The following is a 27610-nucleotide window of genomic DNA, read 5'->3' as shown; positions in this document are numbered from 1 at the left end:
CCGTCATGCATCTGAATGGACAGATGGAAAAGCAGATTTGTCTGGGGCTGTTGGACAATGAACCTAGGTCTAGAAGTGAAATGGAAGAAAGAAGTAGACAGATCACGTCCAGGAAATTGCAAAGCATTTTTAATTGACCTCATAACAGCTTCCCAGAATAGCAAAGGCTTTTTCCTTTCTCTCTTCATAGCTTTTATTTTTACCGAGAATGTAGCTAGGACAGATTTATAGAAATGGTCTCCCCCAGAAACATGGCACAACCCCCAGTCACTTTGGTCTCTGGGAAGACTATTGTCAAAACTTAAAATGATGTTAAATGTTCATTCCAACATGTTCAAAGCTTTAGTTTCTCAGCGTCTAAGTCTATTGGATAAGTTGTTCCACAAGTCTGATTTCTTAGTACAGCTGTGCTCTTGTGGTTTTTTGAGACTTTTCAAAGCTCATCTAATATATTTAGTCTTTGATTCACATTCACCTGAGGTGAGGAAAGACCTTAACTGGGCATCTAACCTACTTTCTTCAGCAACTGCTAAACTCTTTCTATTCAAACTTGAAGCAAGTCTTTTTCCTCATTTGAAAGCTTCTGAGGAAGAGAAAAGCATGTTTCTCTTCCTCCATCAGAGCTTATTAAATTTTTTTTCCACCCCTTTTTGCCCAAGAAATCTTTATGACCGTGGGTATGTAGATTTATAAAATAAGTGTTCAAATATTTACTAGTAATCATAATTTTGTGAGTACCCTACTTGGGTTCATGAGTGTAAGAAGTTTTTTTGCCCTTTGTCAGTAAGACTTGCCACATCACTACCTCCAAAAGAACTAAAGATAAGCCTCATCACACAGTGGCAGCCAAAAAAATGGAAGTGTGATCAGGCTATAATGACCAAAGAGGGAACACAAAAAAAAAAAGGCAAGAGTAAAGAATATTTTCAACAAATTGTATAACTTGAGATGATAGGCTGACCAGAGCAAGCAATGATTTTGGAGGAGGACATTGTTGAGAGTCGCACAGAAAGAGCAGACATAAGTGGGCTGTGATCTACATCTTTGGAAGTACAAAAAGAAGTAAAAAATCATTTTCCTGAATCCATTTCATCATGAATATTTGAATACATTAAAAAATAGGTTACATATAAAATCAAGAACTTTTTAGATAACTTATGTTGAGAAATAATATTCTTTAACACTTAAATTTATTGATCTATATTTTTCCTTTTGTTTATTCAGAATGTACAAAATTGAAAGGGGGATATTAAAATCTCCTGCTATAAGTTTATTGGTTTGTTGTCTATGATGCTTTTGGGCATAATGTCCTTTCCTTGTTTTAGACTGTTGTAAAATGTTGGTTTTGCTTTGACAGATAGTGAGATATTGTAGCCCACTTGTTTCTTTTTTTAAAAAAAAAAATTATACCTGACAATAGTAAATTATTTTTATTTGTACCTTTGACTACTTCTACTTTATACTACCTTTATTTCTACACAGAAGAAAAATGAATTTATTCTAATTGGATCCATTACAGTTGTATGTTCTACAAGTGCAACTAGGTTCTCATTGCTGCTAGTTGAACGTACTATCAGATCACTGTCCTATTCTCCAGCTGCCTTTTCTTCCTTTTCATTCCTCTTCAAACCTCCCATGGTTCCTTCTTCCCTCAATTTCTTTAGAACCTCCTTCATATTTTTCAGGGAAAAAAAAACAGGCCCTTCACCATGTCGTTAACATTCAGGTGTCTTCTGCCATTATTAAAATGGCAGCAAGTCTTCATTTGCTGTCTCATAAAGATCAGGTAACTTTATACCTTAGTTAACTTGTTTCTCTTATGCAGTCCCGTTCTTTCTCATCTTCCAACAGATAGTCTTTTCTGTCATCCCCATTCTATTACTTATTTTCACTTTCTCTATCTCCTGACTTCCTACTGCTTACAAACATGTCCATATCTCCCCCATCCTCAAAAACCTTCACTTTATTCCTCCATCTCATTCATTCTTAAGGCCTTTTGTACAAGGCCTTGTAAAGGCCGGGTAACACCTTTCTGTGAAATTATCAATGATTTTATAATTGCCAAATCGAGTAGCCTTTTCTCAATTCTCATTCTTCTAACCCCTAAATAGAAATCTCCCTGTTTCCTCCAGAATCAAATAGAAAATCCTCTTTGTTCAAAGACCTTCATACCCTTATCTTTTTCTTACTTCCCCATTATTTTAGTCTTGCACCTTATTCTCCCCTCAAATATTTCTTGATCCGGTGACACTGACCTTCTTAATGTTCAAGATGCTCCATTTCTCAATCAAGACATTTTCTCTGGGTATTCTCTTCCCTGGAATGCTCCTTACCTCTACTTCCCAAGTCCCAGCTAAAATTCTACCTTTTCCAGGAAATCTTAATCAAACCCTTTTAGTTTTAGTGCCTTCCCTATTGTTTCCGATCTATGGCTCGTTTGATCATGTGTTCTTGATTAGATTATAAATTCTTTGAGGGCAATAATTGTCTTTTGCCTCTTATTGTATCCCCATTACTTGGCACAATACCTGGCATGGGATAGGAACTTAATGAATGTTTATTGACTCTTCTAAATATTTGATTTTTAGGTGTGTTTCTTTTAAGCAGCATTTTGTGAGATTTTGCCTGCCACTTTTTGATTTGATTGGATTGTTTAATCCATTCACATTTAAAGTCATTAAAGTGAGGTTTGTATATGCCTCATTTTCTCTCTGAATGTTGGAGATTTTCTCACACATCTTCTCCTTTAAAAACAAAACAAAACAAAAAAACTGTCTTAAGGTGTTTTTTCCTAATCTACATTACAACTCTGTTCCTGCTAGCTTTTCTTGCACCTGCCTCCTAGTCTCAGGTTCCCTACTCTTTTCATTAGTTTTGGAATTTTGCTTAATTAATTTAGTTAATTCTTGCCCTTTTTTCTCAGTTAAATAGCGAAGTAAACCTTTCCTTCATCCATTTCTCACACCCTTGCTGTTTAGCTTTTTATTTCATTTCATTCTGATTTGTGATCCTTATGTTCGTCTCTGGTCAGTATCATGTTTCTAAGGTGCTTATGTAAATTTTTTAAAGCAATTTCTATGCTATTGTCTCAAAAGAATTTGCAGGCTTGAACCCATCGCCAAGTGTAGGGGCACAGTTTGTTATAATTGCCAGTTCATGCTGGCAAAGAGACAAATTTATCTAGTTCTTGTCATTGATATGCTAATTTTATGGCTTAGAGGTAGAACTGAGGAGGTGAGTCTCTTGACCTGCAGATCTAGGATTATCCTAAAACCAGAAGACTTTAGAATCATAGACGGACTAGATTGGCAGAACAGTAGTATTCTAAAGTTAGAGAGTCTCAGGATCACTAATATATCTTCCTAAAATTTAAGGGAAGAAATATTGCATTCCTAGGCCAAGAAGACTTTTACAGTCATTGACAGAACAATAGCTTTCTTAGATCAGACAGAGGTTCTTAGAATCACACATTCCAAAGCCAGAAGATTTTAGAATCACTGACAGATTTTTATAATAGAAACACCCCGAGGTCAGAGGACCTTAAAATTATTGCTGTCTCCCCTAGAAGCTATATAACATCAGTATTGAACTTTTAAGAGTTTTCCTGTGTCCTTGATTGTGCAGCTGATCACTACTCCTATATTCTGTCTGTGATCATATTTTCCTTGCAATCTGCTTCTACCTCCCCCTACTCCTCTGGATGTCAGGTATGTTTTGACTGCCCTTTTAAGGTAGGACGTTCCTTCAGAACTAGTATAATAAGCACCACATACCAGAAGAATATACATGGCCATAGTCAGGACCCTGTTGGAGTCTGGGTAGCAATTCCTAGTTTGAAAGAAATATGACATTCACAGTGGCCATTCTCTTTGGCAAAAGGTGAATTTATTTAGGGGGATAAGTTCAAGGCAAAATGAAGGGAACAATAAATATCAGGATTGTTAAATATGAAACTTAAATATTGTTAAATATGGGACTCAGAATTACCCAGTAGGAAGGAAATACTCCATGAGGTCTGGGTATGCCCATTTACTGGCAAGTTACATTCATAGAGGAGTTAACAGATTAACCAGAATTCATTAGAGTGAGGAGAAAGAGGTTAGTGGAGAGAAGATAGCATAGGGGGGAAGAATAATCTCCTAGTGGGCTTTGACCTGAGAAGAATTTAGCAAAGATCTTCATCTTAAGCAGATCTTTTAATTGGGAAAATGCAGCCTTGGGGATTCTGTTAGAAGTAAAGGCCAGAACTCGAGAGGGAAAGAGGATCTAGGAGTCCCCGAAGAATGCACCTGGCTGACCAGGTCCCCAACCAGTCTAAAGATATGCTAATCAATCTCAAAGGTTGTTTATTGATGCTCCAAGGTTTTAGGAATAAACTAAAGAGTTCCTTCCTTACATTCTATACCAGATAGAATAATGGTAATTATTCTACCAAATAGTGTGGGAATTGGTTACATCTGATAAATAGCCAGATGGGCTTCTTTCTCCCAGGGAAAGATAGTCCACATCTCCTGTTCTTCCTCCCCTTTACTTCACTGAGACCATTGCTGCCACTGATTTTCACCTTTCCCCATTTCATTCCTTTACTATGCCACTTTGCCCGTTCTCCTATTGGCCCTGTTTTTCCTGAGAGACGCTGACTTATATTATTTTCCTTTTATTGATATAAAAGATATATCATAGTATGTATTAATACTTAACAATAACAGAAGTTTCCCAATTGTTCTTTTTCAAAACTTTTTTCCTTCTATGTACTTAAATAGTTTTGTTTGTATCATTTAATTGGTCACTTACCTACAGACCTATAGGAAAGACCCAAGTTCAGCATGGCCATAACTGTTTGATCCACTGCAAGTCACTTAACCTGTTTGCATCTCTCAACTCTAAAATCAAAATAATAGTAGCACCTATCTTGCATTGTTGTTTAAATCAAAAGAGATATTTGTTTTTAAAAAATTTTTAGTTTAGTGCCTGACTCCTACTCTTTCCTTCTCCACCCCATCATACCCAATTGAAGCACTTATAATTATATTATAATATCTTTGTATTTAAGAAGAGGGTTGGCACTCCTCACACAAAGGTGGTTCTTTGAAGTCCCTCAGTGATGACTTCATTTGTGTGGTTTTTCAAAGTGACTTTGCTCTGCATCATGATAAATGTGTAAGTTGTGCTTATCCTGCTTATTTTATTCTGGTTCAGTTAAAATTTTCTGATTGTTTGGTAATATTCCATTCATATACCACAATAAGCCATTCCTCAATTGATAGGCACTTGCTGTCAAAAATCTTTTTATATTTATAGGACTTGTGGTCCATATCCATGGGGCTTTTTATCAGTTGCTTTGGTATTCGCATAGTAGCATTTTTTGGCTTAGAGAATAAGGACATTTGTCTTTTTTTTTTTTTTTTGGTTGGCAGAAGAGTGGAAGTAGTAGTGAAGTCCTGAATAATCATTTTGACAGAATCTAAAGAATTGATCCCTGAGGCAAGTACCCACCCTATATAGAGTAGTCTCACCTTGCTATATACCTTGTCAGAAATCTCAGTCATGTCCCTGAGGTTAAATTTTCCCTATAGAATCTATTTATGGGCCATCCCTTGGCTGCTGCTTGCCAAGACACTGTCTGCTTTAGTCTTTTCCCTTTCCCTTCCCCTTCCCTCATACCACATGGTATCTTTCCTAACTCCACTATGCTTCCCAACCCCACTTCTCCTTACAGCTAACTAACTTTTTAGGCTGCTAAGTATCTTTCAGGATTTAGTCTGTCAGCCAAGAACATCTCTCAATCTTATGGGGTGCTTCCTTGCCACTGGGTCCATATGCTCTTCTACCGTTTCATATTTACCATTCCCGATGTCTATTATATCCCTTCATTTTGTCTGTAACCTATTCCTAAATAAATCTACCTTTTGCCAAAGAGAATAGCCAATGTAAATTCTTCACATGACTGAACTCTCAACTTTTGGTGCCAAACACACATCATGAATTACATGATTAGTAGGCACTTTTCATTTCATCATCATAGTATGTGGGATGGATATGAGGCCTCAGAGAACTGACCCCTGTTGTAGCTTGGGGCTACAGTTCCAGGAAAACCCCACCTTGCTGGTACCCTTGCACAAACTGCTTTGTAATCTATAGTCCCCCTGTTCTTGCACCTTGAGGGTAGAATGGATTCCTGTGATAGACTATCTCTAACTATTGGAACAGCTGGGGCCCAAAATATGGGGTAAAAGCTATTTTAGGATATAAAAAAATCTTGCTTTGTTCTTTGTGAAGGCAATTGCCCCTTTCCTACAGAAATGGAATAAACTGCTTTTCTGCTCCAACTCTGAGAAATGTCTATTTGAATGATTTTGGTTAGTGGTCCCTGTCGCACACAGTAGTATCCCTCTTGTGAGAAATGGATGGACATTTATTTGGTTTCCATAGTTAGAAAAATTAAATTGGAGAAATGAAACAAATTAGGAAATTGAAATCCATAAGAATTTCAAAGAATAAGCAAGGGTGAAGGGTTTCTTCCCCTAAAAGAATATAATCTCCTTCCTGGGAAGGAACTGGGTTTTGTTCATCTGGGATGGTGGCCTGAGATCTTTTGTTCTTTGCCACAACTCTCCAGTTACCTTGCAGAATGTAAGGTCCTTGGGAGCTGGGACTGGCTAGGTAACGAGGAGTGGAGATTGAGGTTGTGTAACATCTGTAATGTCCAATCAATCAGGGGAATCAGGGGAGAGACTTCTTCCAGGTAGGAAGTAAACTATTGCCTTTTGGAATTTGAAAGGTATGTCTACTCCCCTAGGCACCCATTCGTGCCAGAATGTAAAATAAAAAAGTCTTTCCTGCATTCATCAGTGAGTCCAGAGTTCTAGTTAAGATATTTTCTTTAACACCACTCAATTAAAAATGGAACTTATTTTCCCAAATGATTGTGCCTTCTTTCCTAACTACTTCGTATTTATTCTGTAAGCATGAAAAATCCCTTCTTGAGAAGAGGGACCATCTAAGACAATGGAGAACCAATAGCGATAAAGCATGCTTTAACATTCTTGAATATGGCCAATGTGGGAATAATAGAAGAAATTATATTCAGGAATGTCTTTTTTTCCTTGGTTCCTTGTAGGTTATTGTTTTGTTCTCAGCTGAGCATTTTTTACTTCATTCTTTTCCCCTTTTTATTTCCTCCCTTCTCCCCCCCAACCCCCAGCAGGCTACAGTTAAGCACAAGATAGGTATTATGTCTCTCTGTGTGTGTCTCATATATATACACACACACACACACATATTCATAGACCTACATACATAGATCCACATTCTGGCACATGCATTTACCCACATATAAGTACGCATCTAAAAAAATAATAGTATGGAGATTTCTTGATTGAATCTTTTAAGTTTGTCTTAAGATCAATGATTATTAACCCTGATTTTTTATTTAATTATTATTGTTCTGGTTGTTCTAGTAGTATTTGTGTATCTTATTTCCTATCCTTGCTAACTCTACTTTAATTCTGCACCTTAACTTGCCTTGCTCTACTCCCACCCATAAATCCCTCAAGTTCTCTCCCACCCTCTCCCTTCTTTACCTCATTCCCATTAATCTACACACCTTGTCCTTCTATCATAAATCTACACATCCTTCTATACCCCATTGTGTGTTGCCTATTTAACTCATTCCTAAGTGAATAGATTTCCTGAACCACAAGCCCTCCTTCTCACCTCTGTACCTTATTTGTATAACATAATCGCCATTTTTACCTTTTTACCTTTCCTAGAGAGTTTTGCTTTTTAGAGTCAAATGCCCCCATGGTTAAAAAAAAAAAAAAATCTTGTCAATGTTAAGTTTCTTGAAATTAATTTTTTATATTGGTTCTTATTGTGTGGAGGAAAAGACCACCAACTTAAATCAGAGACATCTCAAGGTGTTTTAATTTGGCAAATCTCTTGAAAATAGGGCACTTCCACACTCTCAGGGTGGTCTTGCAGTGAAGAGAGGTAAAGTACAGAAAGCAAACAAAGATTATATACAAGTCTTGGGTAACATTCTCCTTTGGCTGGACTTCTGTCCTGATTAGTGAGGATAAATGGCCTCACGTTCTAAGTCATAATTAAGGAAATACTTATAACCCAACCACATCTTTAGGCTCACTAAATTATCTTCCTTATATGGGAGTTTTAATGCCAAGGTGGCCGTAACTTAGTTTCACCCCGTCCTCTTAAACCACCTGGTTTTTGGAGAGATTTTTAGAGCACTGTCTTCATCTTGCGAGACAGGTTTTTACAATTCACTTCATTATGTTACTTTTTCTATTAAGTGTGGGTTTAGCTAAAAGTCTAATGAAAATCTGCAAGTTAGTTGAATGTCTTTTTTATTATTCGATGTTAATAGATAATTTTGCTGGATATGATATATCTAACCATAGAACTAGGAGTTCTTTTGATTGTTACTCTATACTTTATATGATTCCTGGGCCCTCCATCTTTTATTGTGGCTGCTAATAGCTCCAGCTCATTTGAATTTTGATTTTTTTTTTCCTTATTTCTTGTAAAATTTTCTCTTTGATTTAGAGGTTTTGGAATTTGGCAATAATAATCCTGTCTTTACCACAAAAGATCTGAGATGGTGATGGGTTGATTTTTATTATTATTATTATTATTTCTACTTTCCTTTCATGTTTTATCATTCCAGGACCGTTTTCTTGTATTATTTCTTGCATTGTTGTGTCAAGGTTCTTTTTTTGGCCACAGCTTTTAGGTAGTCCAATTATTGTATTTTCTAGATCTATTGCTTTTCTATAAGATGCTTCACATCTTATAAAAAAGAGTGTGAAACATCTTATTTTTTTTATTTATATTTTATTTGTTATTTCTTGGTCTCAACTTCATTGGCTTCCCCTTGACCAATTCTAATTTTCAGCGTTATTTTCATCTTTAAGAGTGTCTCCTTTTCTAGTTGTTTTTCTTGTTGGGTATTTATTTTTCCTTAGCATCTCTTATTTGATTTTTAAATTTTGTTTTGCATTATATAAATTCCTTCCAGGTGTAAGGTGCCATTTAATGTTACTCTTTGGGGTAGAAGCAGCGTTTTTTGTTTTCTGAGGCAATTGGGGTTAAGTGACTTTGCCCAGGGTCACACAGTATCTGAGGTCAAATTTGAACTCGGGTCTTCCTGACTTCAGGGCTGGTGCTTTATCCACTGTGCTACCTATCTGCCCCAGCAGCTTTTTAAATTTCAATGTCTTCAGATGAACCCAATCTTCCCTATTTTCACATTAAGTTTCTATGATTAGGTTTTTATTTGCTGCTGCTTTTTTTTTTTTTTTTTTTTTTTTTTTTTTTTTTTTTTTTTTTTTTTTTTTTTTTTTTTTTTTTTTTGGTATGAGAAGTATTAGTGTATAAGCCTCTTGCTTCACTGTCCCCTCTAATCTGGAACTCCAAAACCAAAAAACTCCCCTTTTTGCATGAGCTGACAGGTAGCGGAATCTGACCAATTGTTCTGTACTCATTGGATGTGCTGCTTCTTTCCCTCCTCCAACGACTTCATCTCTGCAGCACAGGTGGGCCATATTGCTAAAGTTTTTTGTGTGGGGTTTTTTGTTTAAGGGAAAACATGTAAGAGAATATTGGAAGGACAGGAGCAAGAGTTTGTCCCCCTTAAGTTTTTAAAAAAGAAGATAAAAGGTCAAAAGGACAGCTTTGAAGTTATAGGTTGAATTTGTTACTTTAAAGTAAAAACGAACTCTAAATAATAACTCTGTTTCATAGATAGTCCACTCCTATTCACAATGTATTTAGAAATGCTCATTTTATGTTTGCTCTTTAAGTTTAGAACAAAAATAATTAACTTATGGAGGGAAAGAGCTTAATAGGAACTCGGGCTACATGGGTTATGCATTACAATAACAGCTTCATAGAGAATAGAGTTCTATAGTGAGAAACATTGATGTAATGCAGTGGTTCTTAATCATTTTGTTTTGTTGTCTTTTTTTTTTTTTTTAAGGTTTTGATAATCCTTTGAAACCTGTGGACTCTTCAGAATAATTTATTAAATGTATGAAATATACAGAATTACAAGACACTTTATTTTCCTGTGTGGCTTCACCAATCTTTATTTTTATCTTTCCAGACTCCTTGAAGATCCTTTAACACCTGATCTAGAGCTTCATAAATAAAATCTGAAGACCCTTCAATTTTAACAAAATTTAGGTCGATCAATTTGGGAGTTTTTCTGTAGAAAGAGACCTTTATAATGTACATCATTGGAAACATAGTGGCCTTTGTTTTAGCAGTTGAGTAAATTGAACTTCAAAGTTTCGTCACTGTGATTTAGTTGCAAAGTCTGGAGTAGAGCCCAGGATTACTTGAAAGTGGTAAAATGGAAAGAAAAACGGAATTTAGAAGAATGCCTTGTAGGTTGTTGGGATTATTGTTCTCTGAAGAAAAACATGAACAAAAATTTGCATAGATGACCAGGCTTGGAATGGTTTAAATTCAAGAAGAAAAGTAACTTTACTAATGAAATCAAATGAATGAAAGAATGAAAAAGTTATTAAGAACTTATGTGTGCTTACTGTGCCAAGCACTTGGAATATAAATAGAAAAGATAATCCCTCTTCTCAGGAGTGGTCACATTTAAATTGTGAGCCAGAACATGGAAGGCTTCAGCTGCAAGTCAGGTGGAAAGTCCTATGGTATTAGGGTGCAATGACTATGCAGATGGTAATGCATCATTTAAAATAACATTTCTACTAATAAAATGTCAATTTCTGCTATAGACCAGTGCCAATCCTTTAATGGCAAAGACTTTCTTAAATAGACATTCTGTAACACCTACAAGAGAATCTCCATAGAGGTTGATTTCCAGAATGATGGCTGTGGATACTGTATTGAAAACATTGCTAATTCCAAGGCTTTGGGGTTCAGAGTCCTCTTCCTTGATGCAGTTGTGAGAGAAGCCTTCAAGATGATGATGGGAGTTGGATTTGCTTGGTGCATTTCATCTCCTGTAGTTCCTTCAGAGAGTTCTGCTACTTTAGCAAAATTGGCTTGCATGCCCTGTGTGTGGCAGTTGGTTGACAGTTGGTGGGAATAGTTAAATCCTGTTACAGCAGTTGTTTTCCCAGATTATGGCTGTGAAAAGCTAAGCTGAAAGTAAAACTGGGAGGTGCAGCCACTCTTAGGGTTCTTGTGCCTATCTGTGGCAATTGATGGTGGTGAACAAGGTGGGCTCATTATTTACAGTAATTTTTCTGTTGGTGATGTCTAGGCTGGAAGGTTTGGGGAAAGGATTGGGATTCCCAAGATTCTTGGATTTAATCACAGTTGAAAATGTTACACGTGGTGTATATGCAAGTACTTTGTGAGATGGTAGAGATTAGAATGGAATAAATGCTGAGGAAATTTTTTTAAAGTGGGGTAAGAGCTCTGAAGTTAATCACTAGTATTCTTAAACTTGATAAGGTTATAGTATTCTAGAGAGGAGGAGGAGGTATTTTTAAATATATAAATGAAGTTATTCAGAACTTGAGAATTGAAAATATTAAATAGTTGTCAGTCAATAGAGGAAAGAAATGTTCTTAACAGATTGTGACAAAAACAACAATTCTTTGTGACATAATTGCTATGTTAATACATAAGAATATCCTGTTGAGAATATGCCTAGATTTCAGCAAGGCATTTGATTAAAAATAGAAGGGTTTGTTGGGAATATTTATTATAGAGAAACAGTACCAATTTTTTAAAACTAACTACAGTTCTATTAATGATAAGGATATATGCAACAGAAAATAGATGATTATATAGAAAATGAATTTCCCTTAGTAAAGGTTTTTGTGTATTTTTAAAATGTGTGTTTAAACATATAAAAGAAGCTTTGTTTTCCTTTTGTATCACTAACCAGTACTTGTGAATTCCCATAGTACTCCAATAGAAACTCGTAACAAGTTAATATAGTCAAGCAAAGAAAATTGTGTTAAAATTGATTGAAAATATCTTATCCTCTCACTTCTGTGCCAAGAAGTAGGAAGCTGGTTTCATCATCAGTGTTCTGACATCATTATTAGTCAATGCATTGCGTTCTTAAGTCTCTCAGAATTCTTTTCCTTTGCATTACTGTAGACTTTGAAGAGTCTGGTTCTGCTCACTTTACTCTGCATCAGTTCAGAGGTCTTCTCAGGTTTCTCTGAAACCATCCCTTTCATTATTTCTTAGAGTAGAATAGTGTATAAGTAGTATATACTATTATATTTATAAAACTTATTTTTTAGCCTAGTTTCCATCACAAAAAGAACTTCTATAAATCTTTGTATACATAAAGGTTATTTTCTTTGATCTTTTTGGGTTAAAAAACTAGTAGTGGTGTGTTAATTCAAAGGGTAAGTATAAAATGTTTATTACTGTGTAATAACCAGCATTCATGGATCTTCATCATATAATAGTATTACTTTATTCCTGATCTTATTGAAAAGTACTCAAGCATGTTTCTGATGGTATTGTACCTTCTAACATAGAATTAAGTGGCTACTCTGTGTAAGACCCTCTGTTGGATACCAAGGATACAAAATGAAACAACTTAGTCTTTGTCTTCAAGTGCTTTGAGCAATGTTTCTAAAATATGGGATTATGCAATTAAATGTAAGGGCCACATAAAAATTTCTTGGACAAAAAGGGATCATGAATGGGGAAAGTTTAAGAAGCCCTGACTTAGAACTGAATATATTGGTTCTAAACATTATAGAAGCAAACATTTTTAATGTATAGGCAGGGGAGGAAAATCTTGAGTTTACTATTATAAAAAGTAGAGAAAACTTGGGTATCTACCCAGTGGTCTTTCAGTTGTATCCTGTAAACATGCATTGATTTATAAATGTGCCCCTAAAAGTGACTTTGTATCTTAATCTGTTTTATGTACTTATTAGTCTTTTATTGATATTAACCTCATTAACATGCCTCCACTTATTTTGTACTGGTCCAAATCTGTTTTGTTTTTGTTTTGTTTATTATTGTTAATATAATGCTTTGTAATCAGAAGTAAAATGTTATTTTGTATCCATGTGCTGATATTTCCTATATAATCTTATGGTCCAGAAAAAATGCTACATTCTTGTCATCACTTTATCTAAAGTTTAATTATAGTAATCTCATGGAAACTAATTGTAATGTCAGTAGAATTCTGTATTTTGGCAGATTGCATTTTACGTATATTTATATTGTCACATTTATTCTTATAGTTCATTCTAACGTTCTGACAAACTATAGAAAGGCTATGCAATAGTATTATCAGAAATTAGATTTCATCACTAACTCAAATGTTTGGTTCTCACTTTGAACAACTTCATTGTTCTCTTTTATTTTATAAGAAGATTGTATGTTTACGCCATGTATCCTCCCTGTTTGCCTCATGTATAATGAGCTAGACAGTTCAGTATCTTTGCTGAGGAATCCTCAAATGGGTTCAGTCATGACTGAACAAAATCTTAAGACTTAATTAGTTCATAAATTTGTTCTTGGATGTGTAAATATGCTAACATTTTAATTTTTAAATGCATTTCTCCCCTCCCCCCAAAAAAAGCTCACTGAAGCACAATACTGGAATTCAATTTACTTTACCCAAAATATTATATAGAAATTTTAAAATTTTCAAAGCATTTTATTAAACTGTCAAGATAAATACCTCATGAAAATTTTTGTAACTTACCAGAATAATCAGAAAGCATATATTGTTAACTTACAAATTTTTACATTTTCTTTCAATAATGTATTAGGGTAGAAAACAGGATAAATTACCTGGCTTAATAAAAGTATTTTTAATAAGCACTCTTCTCAACCTGACCATTGTAGAAGATAATCCCCCTTCACTTGATATTGCTACTCAGAACATCCTTTTAATGTAGAGTAGGGAACAGTGTTCTTGGAGATCTACTTGAAGAGGGAGGCTTATCATGCTTTTTCAAGTCAGTCCTAGTGTTGGCAAAGAGGTTCTGTTACATGTCAAGAATTCCTGTGAAAATTGTTATAGATTTCTTTAATGTAGTGTTGAAACAAGGTTTTAGGTCAGTAAATTCCATGTGGTATATTAAGTAAAAGATTTGCATAGTATTACTTTTTAAAAATTAGACATGCTATTTAGAAAAGTTGCTGACTTTAAAAGGTGTCTGATTTGATGAAGTTTGTAAAAATGCTTTCTTGAGTACTATGATTGTAAAATAGTAAGAACTAGCTGATCTTTAATCATAAGTAACAATAAGTTGCAAGGATAGCTATGAACTATGATTAACTTTTTTGAACATATATTACAAAGATTCATATTGCTATGCCATAGGTCCTTTTACTATCTTAAAAGGATTTTGATCTCCTTTATGATACAGATTCAGGGCCCAACTGTTTATGATAAATGTTCTAAAAAACATTTTCTAGTAGCACTCCCTTAATAGTTCCAAAAAACCATCTTGCATCACAAATGACCAGAACTGACAGCATGTAACATTCTGCATCCGTAGTCCACCTACTTAAGGAAGCAAGTGTGTTTCAGAAGTAGTTATTATCTATTTTTACATGTAATTAACATCAGAATAAAATGAGAATTAGTGCTTAGTGTAAATCAAGAGTATGGAGGCCTTTAGAGTATGGAGGCCTTTTCTACTTCTCCCCATTAATCTGCCCTCATTCTCTTAAAGTATATCTAAGAAATGCCATCTTTCTTGGATAGTGAAATTCCAATAACCTTGTTTTAGCAGTGACTATTGTTTTGTATCAGACTTGTGATTTCACTAGTACAGGAAACTTCTGAGGACACTGAAAGGAAAAAGTCTTCGCTTGGTCTTGAACCCAGTTCTTCCTATTTCTGATACCAGCTTTTCTTAGCCACTCTAAATCTCTGAACTGTGAATAAAATTACTCAATACTTCTATAAGCAGATGCTCTTGTAACTTTAACTTTGCTTTTACCCATTCAATCCTTAAGTTCAGCCTTTTCAAAAAGACATGACATAAAATATTATTTTGAAGAATTCCATATTACAATCTTAGTGTACCCTACAATATGGCCATGGGGGAGGGAGGAAATTTTCCATTGATTAATATTTGAAGTTTTTGTAACCCAGAGCATAATTCAATTGCATTAAACTAAGATTATCTTTGATAAATAATAACCCAGCTTTTGTTTGAAAATTCAGGGACAAGAAACTCATTCCCAACCCCTCAGTCCCAGATAATCCATTTTTTTGAACAGCTGAGAAACTTTTCTAATTTTTAAAAAGTATTACAATACTGCTAGTGATGGGAGGGCAGTAGCAAGCAGAACATTGTCTTAGATCTTCTCCATCTAAGATCCAATTTTACGATTCCCCTACCTCTCCAAATAGTATTGTTTCTCTAGTTTTAATTCCTTTGTACAAGTTTTCATATGATATTTTATTAAGACCATGATACTCATGAATTCCGCAAAAATTAAAAGGGAACCAACCAATCCCTTAAGTACTCAAAAATTCTAGGACTTTGAAGAAAGGAGGAAGTGGAAATCCTTCCACTTCCTGATAGGAAATGATGTGGGAAAGAAAAACAGAACAAGCAAGTAGGTAGAAATGAGGTAGGATTGTCTTTTGGGGGGAGGAACCTATGCATTACATCATTGTCTTGTTAGTAACATTATTTATGCCATTTCTACTATTTATATATATATTAATATTACACAATTTAATGCTATTAAACTATTTCTCCTAGATTATAAACTCAAAAGCAGTGACTGTTAAAAACTTAAGATTATGTTTTAGATGTTGGCTTAACATACCTATGTGTACTTTATTTAGCAGGTAACATCTAAAGGTGCTGGTTTAAATCCTAATGCCAAAGTGTGGCAGGAAGTTCCTCAAGGAAGCACTGATGCTCCTTCATCTACCCATGGAACTGAAAGTTCTTGGCAAGAAGCAGCAGCTACTTCAGGGCCTAATCCTGATGGTAAGTTCTAACCATTAAGAAAAATTTGCTATTTAACTATTCCTAGTACATGAATAAATTTAGGGGTCTCCTTTCATAAATTCAGAGGGAGCTGTTTGTACATGTTATTTATACCATTCCCTCAAACTGTGTCTCTGTTCCTTCATACTCATGCTCCAAAATTTCCTCCATTGTCTTTTGTTTATTTGGCGATAAGAAGGAGGTATTCTATGCCTCAATATTTGCTTCTGGCCAAACCAAATTTATGAGGTTAAACAATATACATTAAGCCTGAAAACATTCCATTTTCTTTAATGTCAAGATTATTTACTAGGGAAATGAACCTATCTGAAGACTTGAACTGGACAAGTGCCATCCAGACAGGAATATTTCACTGTATAAGGTCTGAATTTTGGTGAATTGAAAGATGGGAATTAAAACAGACAAGATGAAAGCAGTTCCCAATGAAAAATTAGCAACAAAAACACAACAGATCTAACAATTATTGGGAATGATAGTCTAGTGCAAAGGGAAAAAAATCTATGATCTATGGCGGCGTGGGTTAAAGACGCCTCACTATAGGCCAGGGGAGGGGCAGAAAAGTGCCTTTTCCCTATTTGCCTAGGCCTTGAAAGGTATTTTCATTCTGACTCTTGAAGGTCCTATTTACTACCTTATGCTTCTTTCAATTAAAAATCAACATGGGAATAGAGGGAAACATCAAAGGAACTTTATTAATGCCAAGATAGGTAAATGATTGAGTATAATAGAAATGCTGCAAGGCTATCATCAATATTTATTCCATGGAGATAAGGGCAAAAGTCCCAGAAAGAAATGATGGGAGAGGCAGAGGCCAAGAGAAAACCTTGTGATTTTGCTAAGCCTCTACAAAAGAAGAATATCATTTGTGTGTCCTTTATTCAACTATTAAACTGCTTTCTTAAATTATACAGGGCAGGGAATTATAGAAAACATACTCCAAGATAATATTTGTTCGATCCCATGTAGTGTTATCCTATCGGAGTACAATTTATGAGCATTTAAATTATAAGAAAACAAAAAACTTTCATAACCCGGATACATTAGAAATGTAAAGTATAATTCATATTCTTATTATGTGCATATCTACAACGAGATGGTAACAGTCCTACTATTCCCCAAGCGGCTTTCATTTAATGACATTCAATTATGATAAACCTTCCCTATGGTTAGAACAGCTATGACTTCACTATAATTAAAGGTTGTACAGTTCTGGTTTACTTTTTAGACCTTAAAGTAGAATTTCAAATGCATAAATAGCCTTGGTAGACTAAACTTGGTGTTTATGTCTTTGAATGACAGATTTGAATAAAAATGGACATATGTTCCTCATAAGCATCCCCTTCCCCCTTAAATTATATTGGGAATTAGCTTAATATATTACCATAGTCCTCCTTTATATTAAGATATGGTGTGGTATTTTTGTATGTGTGTGTGTTTTGTTTTTTTTTTTTAAACAAATAATTGGAGATCAGTTTTTTGCTTCATACTACATTGTCAGTCTTCTTGTATGCAGGTACTTTGGAGATTCCAGATGACAGCTGTAAAGAATATGATGTAATGTATTCATCTTGTGAAGCTTCACAAAGTAACGCAGGTGTTGAAGAAGTACCTACAGATGGAATGGTTTTGTCACCGGAAGATCTGAATTACCAAATTTATGATATATCTGGTAAATATTAAAGGCCACTGCCATTAATAGTCTAATTCCAGCAAGGTTTTGGATTGAATATCATAATCTTGATTCACTTTTGTGAACTCTGACTTGCTATTGAATTTTTAAATGGTTACACAGTATACGGTGACCAGGATTGATTTCTCCTCTCTCTTTCCCCAACTCCCTCCAATTAAGGAAATGAGAGATTTTCTGGTTTTGGTTTTGTTTTTTTTTTTTTTTTTAATGGACATATTACTCCATATAAAGCTTTGTTCATTTATAAAAGGAGTAAATCTAGCATTATGAGAGTAAAGTTTTAATGAAGTGATATAAAAGCAATTAAAATGAAAAGGATAAATATTACAGTTTCAGAACAGAACTAGAAGAATCATTTGTGTTAACTTGTACAAACCATTTAATCCATTCTGGACTTACTTGGGTCCTGTAGAAAGAGGAGGTTGAAATGATTTACTGAGATCCCTTCTTTCTAAAATGCTGTGGCGGCTTTTCTAGAGTTTTGAAAGAGAAAAATCTACTAAATATTAGAAGAACCTGGACAAATTAGGATACCTAAATATCTAAAGTTCTAAAGAAATTATTACTAATGAAGTATCTATAAACTGGTAGATTTTAATATTTATTCAAAATGAATATATGATGTGATTATGGCTTCATTGTAGATGTAATTGGTCTTTGTAAACATGATCCTGCAAAGCAGTAAAAAATGGTTCTTTTTTTCAATAACTTCTACATTGGCTTTTATTGTATTTTATGTAGCTCTATACTTGAAGAAAAATGCTTTCCCTAACATTCCAGAGTTCAGGAATTTTCCATTTTACTGCTTCTAAAAGAGAAAAGTTTATTTTCTGTAGATAAATGAATATGAAAAGGCATTTGTTATAACAATTTTTTGCCAAACACTTGAAAGGAAAAAAACAAAAATAGACCTCTTTGAAGTTTACATAATAAACCTGGTATTCATAATGTTTTAAGCTTTGCAAAGTGCTTTACAGGTAGCTCATTTTATTCTCAAAACAACTCCGAGAGGTAGATATTCCCCTTACTCCCATTTTACAGAGGAGAAAATTGAGACTGATTAAGTGACATGACCAAAGTCATTACATTTTTCTTATTCCCAGCTCAAAACTGTCCTTGATTGTTTTACAGACATTCACCACCTCCCTCCTCCCCCTACCCCCCAATCAAACATCAAAACAAAGTCTTGTTTCTACTTTCACAATATTCTTTTTTTTTCCCTACACACAGTCTCTTCCCTGGTGAAGATCCTTGTCAATACTCTGGCTTCTGAGCTCGCTCTCTCTCTTTTTTTTTTTTTTTCTCTTTTCTTTCTTTTCTTTTCTTTTCTTCTTCTTTTTTTTTTTTTTTTTTTTTTAATAATTATAATTTTTTATCAAACTGTGCATACCCTTTGATCCAGCAGTGCTACTACTGGGCTTATATCCCAAAGAGAGCATAAAGAAGGGAAAGGGATCTGTATGTGCACGAATGTTTGTGGCAGCCCTCTTTGTAGTGGCCAGAAACTGGAAACACAGTGAATGCCCGTCAATGAGAGAATGGCTGAATAAATTGTGGTATGTGAATATTATGGAATATTATTGTTCGGTAAGAAATGACCAACAGGATGATTTCAGAAAGGCCTGGAGAGACTTACACGAACTGATGCTGAGTGAAACGAGCAGGGCCAGGAGATCATTATACACTTCAACAACAATACTATATGATGACCAATTCTGATGAACCTGGCCATCCTCAGCAAGGAGATGAACCAAATCATTTCCAATGGAGCAGTAATGAACTGAACCATCTACGCCCAGCGAAAGAACTCTGGGAGATGACTAAGAACCATTACATTGAATTCCCAATCCCTATATTTTTGCCCACCTGCATTTTTGATTTCCTTCACAGGCTAATTGTATGCTATTTCAAAGTCCGATTCTTTTTGTACAGCAAAATAACGGTTTAGTCATGTATATTTGTTTTGTATTTAATTTATACTTTAATATATTTACCATGTATTGGTCATTCTGCCATGTAGGGGAAAGGGTGGGGGGAAGGAGGGGGAAAATTGGAACAAAAGGTTTGGCAATTGTCAATGCTGTAAAGTTACCCATACATATAATCTATTAAATAAAAGGTTATTAAAATAAAATTAATAAATAAATAAATATAGCTTTTTATTGACAGAACCCATGCCTGGGTAATTTTTTACATTATCCCTTGCATTCACTTCTGTTCTGACTTTTCCCCTCCTTCCCTCCACCCCTTCCCCCAGATGGCAAGCAGTCCTATACATGTTAAATATGTCATGGTATATCCTAGATACAATATATGTGTGCAGAACCAATCAGTTCTCTTGTTGCACAGGGAGAATTGGATTCAGAAGGTAAAAATAACCCAGGAAGAAAAACAAAAATGCAAGCAGTTTACATTCATTTCCCAGCCTTCTTTCTTTGGGTATAGCTGCTTTTGTCCATCATTGATCGATTGAAACTTGAGTTAGATCTTCTTTGTCAAGGAAATCCACTTCCATCAGAATACATCCTCATACAGTATCGTTGTTGAAGTATATAATGATCTCCTGGTTCTGCTGAGCTCTCTTCTGAAGTTCTCTCTCCACTGCAGTCTGTCCTCTCCTTGCTCATCTACACTGTGACTTGTCTAGCACTCAGGTCAAACCATGTCACCCACCCCTATTAGTCATTAAAATCCATTACATTACTATAAATCCTTTACAAATCTTTTATATCCTTCCTCTCCTCCACTTTGCTTTCTTTAAGACCTTTTACAGGGCTCTCACTCCCTTCAAGTACTTTCCCTTCACAAGGGAAGGAAGAAGGAAAGTATTAACATTTTATGAGCAATTTTTTGTTGCATATTTTTAGGGTTGTTTTTATCCCCAGAGTTTAGCATAGTACCTAGTAAATAGCAGTAAGCACATAATTAATGTTTATTGACTTAGGGGAATAGTAAATATTTGTCCTTCTAATATATATGATTAGAATACTAAAGAGGTTTCTTAATTAAACAACTTGATTTCTTGGTAAGTAACCATTTTCAGTTGGTCAGAATTCTTCCATAAGCCAGTTGGACCATGGGTATTATCTGCCCTGGAGCATTCCCCCTTTTAGTTATAAAATTATCATTAATATTTTTATTACTATGATATGTATGTGAATCAATTGATACGTATGTATATCAAATGATAATATATATAAATAAATTCCCCTGTGACACCATTCACCATATTAAAACACCCCTTCCTGACTACCATTTATGTGCCATCTGCCCTTGTTAGATAGCAGGCACCATTTAATCTTTATATTTTCAGCACTTTGCGTGTAGTAAACTCTAAAAGTTTAGAAGATTAATTAGCATGTTTATTAAGTTATTGTCATTTCATTGGGAAAATCCTTTAGTTTCAACGTCAGTGAAGTATATGTGTTGCTAACTTTCTGACAGTTAATCAGTTCTAAAGGACTTGACACTGATTTGCTTTTTTCTTTACTCTCCTAAATAGGTGAAGGCAGTTGTACAGTTTCTGTTGAAGATTTAAAGGAATGTCTAAAGAAACAGTTAGAATTCTGTTTTTCAAGGTAATGTGATTGTCTTTGTTAGTTTTAAGAAAATTTCTGAGTCAGTGGAAACAAGATGATAGAAACTGGAGGGGAAGAAATGTACCTTTTAGAAGCTGATTCCCATTATGTTTACATGAAGCTTTAGGGTTAGGTGAGCTGTAAGTTCAATAGAATTCACTTTAGGATGTCCTATAAAATTATTATTAAAAAGGAAAAGCCCCAAAATATTTATAGCACTCTTTTTAAGATGGCAAAAACTAAAAATAAGGCATATTCTGTTCATCATTTGGAAGCACTATAATGGCATAGTATCATACTATACTGTGTATTATATAGTATGTTACTATACAAATTATAGTATATTCTTGTATTAGAACTATGAAGTATAAGAGATTGTTTTAAAAAGACAATTTTAGAAAATTGGAAAAATTTGGATGCAATGATGCAGAATGAAAACTATCCAAAAACAATTGGGAAAAATGAACAGTTTTGAAAGACATAAGATTCTCAGATAACCCGGTTGTCATCCATGAATCCAGAGGACCAGTGAAAAGGTGACAGACAAATTTTACAGAATTTTTGAAGCAAAAAGTTTTTTTGCTTGACCATACAGATTGGTACATGAATTTTGTTTTTCTTTAGTTGGGAAGTAAGGGACATGAATATATGATTGAAACAGTAATTATAAATAAAATAAGAAATTGCTTTTTACAGGAGGCAGAATAAATTCAGAAATGAATGTGATAGCAAAACAAAAAGGCATAAAAATGAGGTCTTTTTAAATAAGTTATTGCTGCTTTTATTTGTGTGTAAAACTCTGCTTGGTTTCCACAATCAACACTCTTATCTTAATATAATTTTAATTTAAGGGAACCTATTTGATGTCCCAAATTAACTAATGTATAAGAAGTTAATAATTTTTAGCCTTATCTTTTCAGTGTCTTCACTCTATAATTCAGTATGTTTCATAATTTTCTATTTCTTAGAATAGTTTTATATTCTGTTTAAGAAAAATAGCCTTCCCAGTAATTGTTGCATTGCACTTCTTCTTTTAGAGAGAATCTATCTAAGGATCTCTATTTGATGTCTCAAATGGATAGTGACCAGTTTATCCCGATTTGGACAGTTGCCAACATGGAAGAAATCAAAAAGTTGACCACAGACCTGGATCTTATTCTTGAAGTACTGAGATGTATGTTATTCTTTTTAAATTGAATGACTTTAAAGAAGTAACTGCTTCATTTCAAGAAAGATGGATATAGCTTAAGACTCTTTAAGTTGCAGGGAAGGGAGTTTACTCATCTGAAAGTTCTCTTTTAGCAGTTAAATTAGCTGCATGATTATATTTGTCACATGCAGACTATAAAGAGTATATATTTCCCAATTAGTATTTAATTGTGTTCATTTTAATAAATTTTCAGACTCCTATAATGTAGACTATAACATAAATCTCCATCTCAGGGAGTTTCTTTTGTTCCAATTCTTGTTGTGGGCAGGATTTTTATTAATAATTATTTATTTATTTGCTGAGGCAATTGGGGTTAAGTGACTTCGCCAGGGTCACACAGCTGGGAAGTGTTAAGTGTCTGAGACCACATTTGAACTCTGGTGTTCCATCCACTATGCCACCTATCTGCCCCAGCATGATTTTTTAATATTCTTAAATGTGAGTTTCCTTACAGGTTATTTTAGTCCAAAGTTATATAAAGCAGGTTGTTTAAATAAATGATTGTTCCATTAAAACTTTGTTTCTTTAGAAAAATAAAATGATCTTTTCCATAATATTTACATAAGAATAGCGGACATTTTATCATTTAGTTGTCACTGAGAATTAAAATTTTTGATCTTAATAAATAATGTTCATGTCATATATTCACCTATAAGTTTCTACAAATGATTATTTTGACTTCTGGACTTCTGGTTAATGAAGTTTTATAGCACTGTTTTCACTGATAGCTTTTTAATTCTTTATAATACATTTTTAGCCTCTCCTATGGTTCAAGTTGATGAGAAGGGAGAGAAAGTGAGACCAAATCATAAACGATGTATCATCATCCTTCGAGAAATCCCTGAAACTACACCAATAGAGGTAAGAAATTAAGAGCTAGTGCAAATGCAAAATATGATGAATCAACTACCCTATGTGAATCTTTTTTCTCATTTCCCACATAAGCTATCCCAAATTTCTTGCCCCAAACTTATGCGTCCCTACTCTTCTTAGCTTTCCTACTTATTTTACTTTAATCAATGCTATCCATAATGAACTTTGTTATTAAAATCTCCTTAGCATCATTCCCACTGTTCCTTTACAAGTCTTTGACCATAAGGTAGCCCTTTTTCTATAATCATTTTTGCATTTTAATTCATCCCCTCTTCATTATATTGCCTCTTCTATCATTCCTTCTTAATCTTCTATTTCCTGGTCCTTTGTGTCCTCCTCTCTCACATTGATCTCTCTACTGCATTTAATGGTGGTGATCACATTCGCCTTGTGTATTCTCTCTTCTGAGTTTTCAGGAAATTCCTCCCTCCTGGTTCTCATATTGTCTCTCTAACCTCTCTTTTCTGGATCAATGAGAATTATCCGAATTCTCGGCTTGGCCATATCCAAAGAATGTCTCCCATTTTTTTCCCTTATTTTTCTCTGTTATAACATAGTGCCTTCAATAGGGGCTTATTAAGCTCTGACTGACTATTGGGTTGGCTATTATTTTCTGGAAAAAAAAAATAATAAATTTTAAAAACCCTCAACTTTCAGATCCAGCATTGGGTCTGGACACTTGGTAGTTGGTATGGTATGGGCAAGTCTTTGACAGCCTGACAAGGTCTGCTGGAAAAGAAAACTATAAACCATCCCAGTTATCTTTGCCAAAGAAAACTTCCACAGGATCACAAAGTGTCAGACAAAACAAAGAGACAACTTTGTTTCAGGTGGCACTTCTAACTATTCTTGTCTACATTAAAAACTAAGAGGTATAAATATGATTAGTTGAAGGAAGTTAGCTATTAATAACATAGGTACAGTGACCAGAGAACTGTCAGACTCTTCTGTATCCACATTAAATTAGAAATCATTTAAAACCAATCATCCTAAGATGCTTACCTGTAAACATTTTAAGTGTTCTCAATCTTGTTATTTTTAAATATATGTATGCATTGGAAAAGGGTTATTCTAAATTTTTTACATTGAGTGATCCTTTCAACTGACATTTTAGTTTTCACTTTCCAGGTATTCTCTTTATTCATTTGTTATTTTCTATTCATCTTTTCCCCATATTTTCTTATTTAAAAAAAAGAATGCATGAGATCTTTGTGCACAGAATCAGTTGTAGCCATTTCAAGTTCTGTGAGGGGCTTGACAAAAATTAGCCAGAGATAGTAACTCCTGAGGAAATAAGGAAAAAGGGATAAGTTGGAATGGATAAGAGAACTAAAATAGTACTAAAACTATACAGTAGGCAACAGTATCAGAGTAGGTTTTTCTTTAGAGAAAATCAAGTTTGGTGTCATGCACTATTAAGATTTTTTGGGACATTTTGAGAAATCTTGGTTACTTTTATTTAAGTATATTTCCATATATTTCTATGTTTCTCTATTATAGTTTAAGTGTAATAGCTTATTCTGACTAACATAATGAAATATGCTTATTTTCTAAGTCTTCACTACTAGGAAGAATAATTAGTTCTTAAAATACTTGTAGGAGTTTTCACATGTCAGTTCTAAATCACATAAGTAATTTCAATTTTTCTTGCTATTTTCCAATCATGACTGAATATTGCTCCCCAATATCTGGTAGTCATCCCTTTTAAATTCTAATGTTCCAGTTTGCCATAATTTTTCCCTATCTTGAAAATTGCCTAGGAAAAACCCTGGATTCAAAATCAGGACCAGCATCAGGGTCTTTATACTTCTTTGGGTTTTAGTTTCCTTACTGATAAAAATTTTGAGGTTGGACTAGATGATGTTTAAAATTTCCTTAAACTTTAGACTCTTTGAATCTGAAAGTTGGTGTGTTTGTTTTGTTTTGTTTTGTTTTTATTTTTTCAGAAAATAATTGCCAACCCCAATAGTTAATTACATTCATAATTCTTTTCGATCTTTATTTAAAGTGTCTTGTAATACATGAATGCTGGAGCCAGTTATCAGCCAGCTCAGAAGAACTGATTGAGATGTAATTGCTCAAGATAAAAATTTAACAATCAGTATTAGATTCTCAGTTTATAATCTTAACTCCTCAAATATGTATTTGAATTTCTGTATGTTCTTCAGAACTAATTGGGTTTTCGCTTCTTGTATTTAAGGAAGTTAAGGCACTCTTCAAAAATGAAAATTGTCCCAAAGTGATAAGCTGTGAATTTGCTCACAATAGCAGCTGGTATGTTACATTCCAGTCTGACACAGATGCACAGCAGGTAAAAAAATATATATTTTTTAGTAGTTATAATCTTTCTCCTTTTCTCTTGTCACAAGCTCATTGAAACTTTATAGCTTTACTTAGAATTAGGGATTAAGTTTGTTAAAAGTATAAATTAATTGGGGTGCCTGGTACTCATAATTCAGTATTTACCTTGAGTTTTGATTTTTATACATGGTAGTTTTGTTTTTATTAATTGTCCTAATCAAAGGATTCATGAGTGGTCATTTGAAACATTTTTTTTTTTTTTTAATATACTTTCCCTTAGAAATCAGTGTAGTTATTTGTTTTAGTCTTAGTATGAATATGTTTCTTTTGATCTTGAAAACACGACTGTGTATTATAGAATTACACTGGTTTTTTTCATATTTTCTGTTTATACCTTAATCCTGTACAGGTTGGAGGGGTGGGTTAGAGATAGTTTGGTATCATTTGTCTTTTTTTTCCTGGTTTCTTTAAATGTAATGGTAAGGATTTTTTTTTTTTTCTAATGTGCTTTTTTTGCAGGCTTTTAGATATTTGAGGGAAGAAGTTAAAACATTTCAGGGCAAGCCAATCATGGTAAGCAATTTTTTTCTTAAGTAGAGAATTAAAGGAAATATGTGGTCCTAGTTTTAAATGAGACTCTTAATTCTATAACAAAATGAATTTTTAGACGCACCAGAAAATCAAAATTCTAGTAAAGAATGGAAACAAAACTTGGAGCAGAAAATAAAGATCAAAAAACTTACAAGTTACAAACAATCTTGGAAATACTTAATTACCAAATTAGATGCATTTTGCAAATAAAAAACTTAGGACCAAGAGAAGTAATGGCAAATGTCCAGAGTTACCGTATCTACTAAAAATGTTTGATAGCAAAAACATTACTGCACTAGGAGTTATTAGATCCCAGGTTCTAATTTAACTCTGCTTTACTGAATGACATTGAGGAAGTAACATTAATTTCCACATTTATACCAGAGAGTTTCTTAGAATACTTTTTGGCTCTCTACACATTCTAAGATCTTTGGTGAAAGATCCACATATAAAAATTATTCTCTTGACCTTGGTGCCTGAGAACCATGGTATAGGAAATAGAAAGTCTCTGTCATTCGCTTAAAGTTTCCCAGTGGTTATGTTCCTTTGATTTTATAGTCCACTTAATAACTTAACAATAAGATTTTTTTTTACAAAAGAAATACAGCACAAACATTAAGCACTCCTACTCTAAAACATGGGTTTTCGATACAGATGTAAATCATCTGGTCACTATTTGGGTCAATTTTTTTTTCAAGTTGTGTTTCCAGTTCATTGATTTGTTCTCTTGATAAAAAAAATCTAGAAATATTACATTTCCTCTTAAGAATTATCTTAGTTGCTCTTTTTGTATGTTGTCTCATTCTGAATGTTTATGAAAATTTGTTGCTTCTATGATTGTTGAGTTATAATTTAATTTTTATTTAACTTCCTTGTGTTCTATATGTACTCATACCCGCCATCTTCCTCCAAGCAAGGGGTAATTCATTTTTGTTTTCCTTAAACCTAGCACATGGTAGGTGTTTAATAAAGGTTTTTGATTGACACAATGCAAAATAATTTATGCACCTAATTTGAACCTCATCAGAATCTTTTGAGGTAGCTTCTACTAGAGGTAGTACCATTTTATAGATGAAAAAAGAAGCTGAATGATTTCCTTATGTCTTCGTTGGACCTCGTGGGGGGAGAGTAGGAATTTCTTCTCCCTTAACTTCTTTTTCTCCCCTCTCTGCCCAACCCTCAGTGTTTTCTAATTCTGTCTTAACTCAGAGCTAAAAAACATGGTGAATTTATTGTTTTCTCCCTGAGTCCCATCAAGTAACTTAAGGGTTAAAATTTTTCCTTACATTATAATTAGATCATGGTAATAGCTGAAAGTTCTATTGGCAAATGTTTCTGGTTATTTCAACAAAGTTAGATTTGTTTTCCTGTCTTCCTTTGTCATCATTTTAGTTCT

The 27610-nt window shown here is 34.0% G+C and overlaps 1 protein-coding gene across 4 annotated transcripts in view; it reads left to right on the top strand.

Annotated features, from left to right (window-relative positions):
- Positions 1-27610, top strand: part of LARP4 (La ribonucleoprotein 4) — a 48815-nt gene that overhangs the window by 7271 nt on the left and 13934 nt on the right. For 2 of the 4 annotated variants that reach the window (XM_031937911.1, XM_031937908.1), the window contains exons 2-8: positions 15803-15950; positions 17485-17640; positions 21164-21239; positions 22277-22413; positions 23207-23310; positions 25523-25633; positions 26143-26196. In XM_031937911.1, coding sequence (XP_031793771.1) covers positions 15803-15950; positions 17485-17640; positions 21164-21239; positions 22277-22413; positions 23207-23310; positions 25523-25633; positions 26143-26196 — 786 coding nt within the window. Of the gene's footprint in view, positions 1-10112; positions 11220-15802; positions 15951-17484; positions 17641-21163; positions 21240-22276; positions 22414-23206; positions 23311-25522; positions 25634-26142; positions 26197-27610 lie in introns of those variants that run through there. The other 2 variants (XM_031937910.1, XM_031937909.1) reach the window with 2 other exon arrangements.

The sequence above is a fragment of the Sarcophilus harrisii genome, chromosome 5 (assembly GCF_902635505.1).
Source record: "Sarcophilus harrisii chromosome 5, mSarHar1.11, whole genome shotgun sequence".
In the NCBI taxonomy this organism is placed as follows: domain Eukaryota; kingdom Metazoa; phylum Chordata; class Mammalia; order Dasyuromorphia; family Dasyuridae; genus Sarcophilus; species Sarcophilus harrisii.
This window is presented reverse-complemented; position numbering and strand designations above follow the sequence as displayed.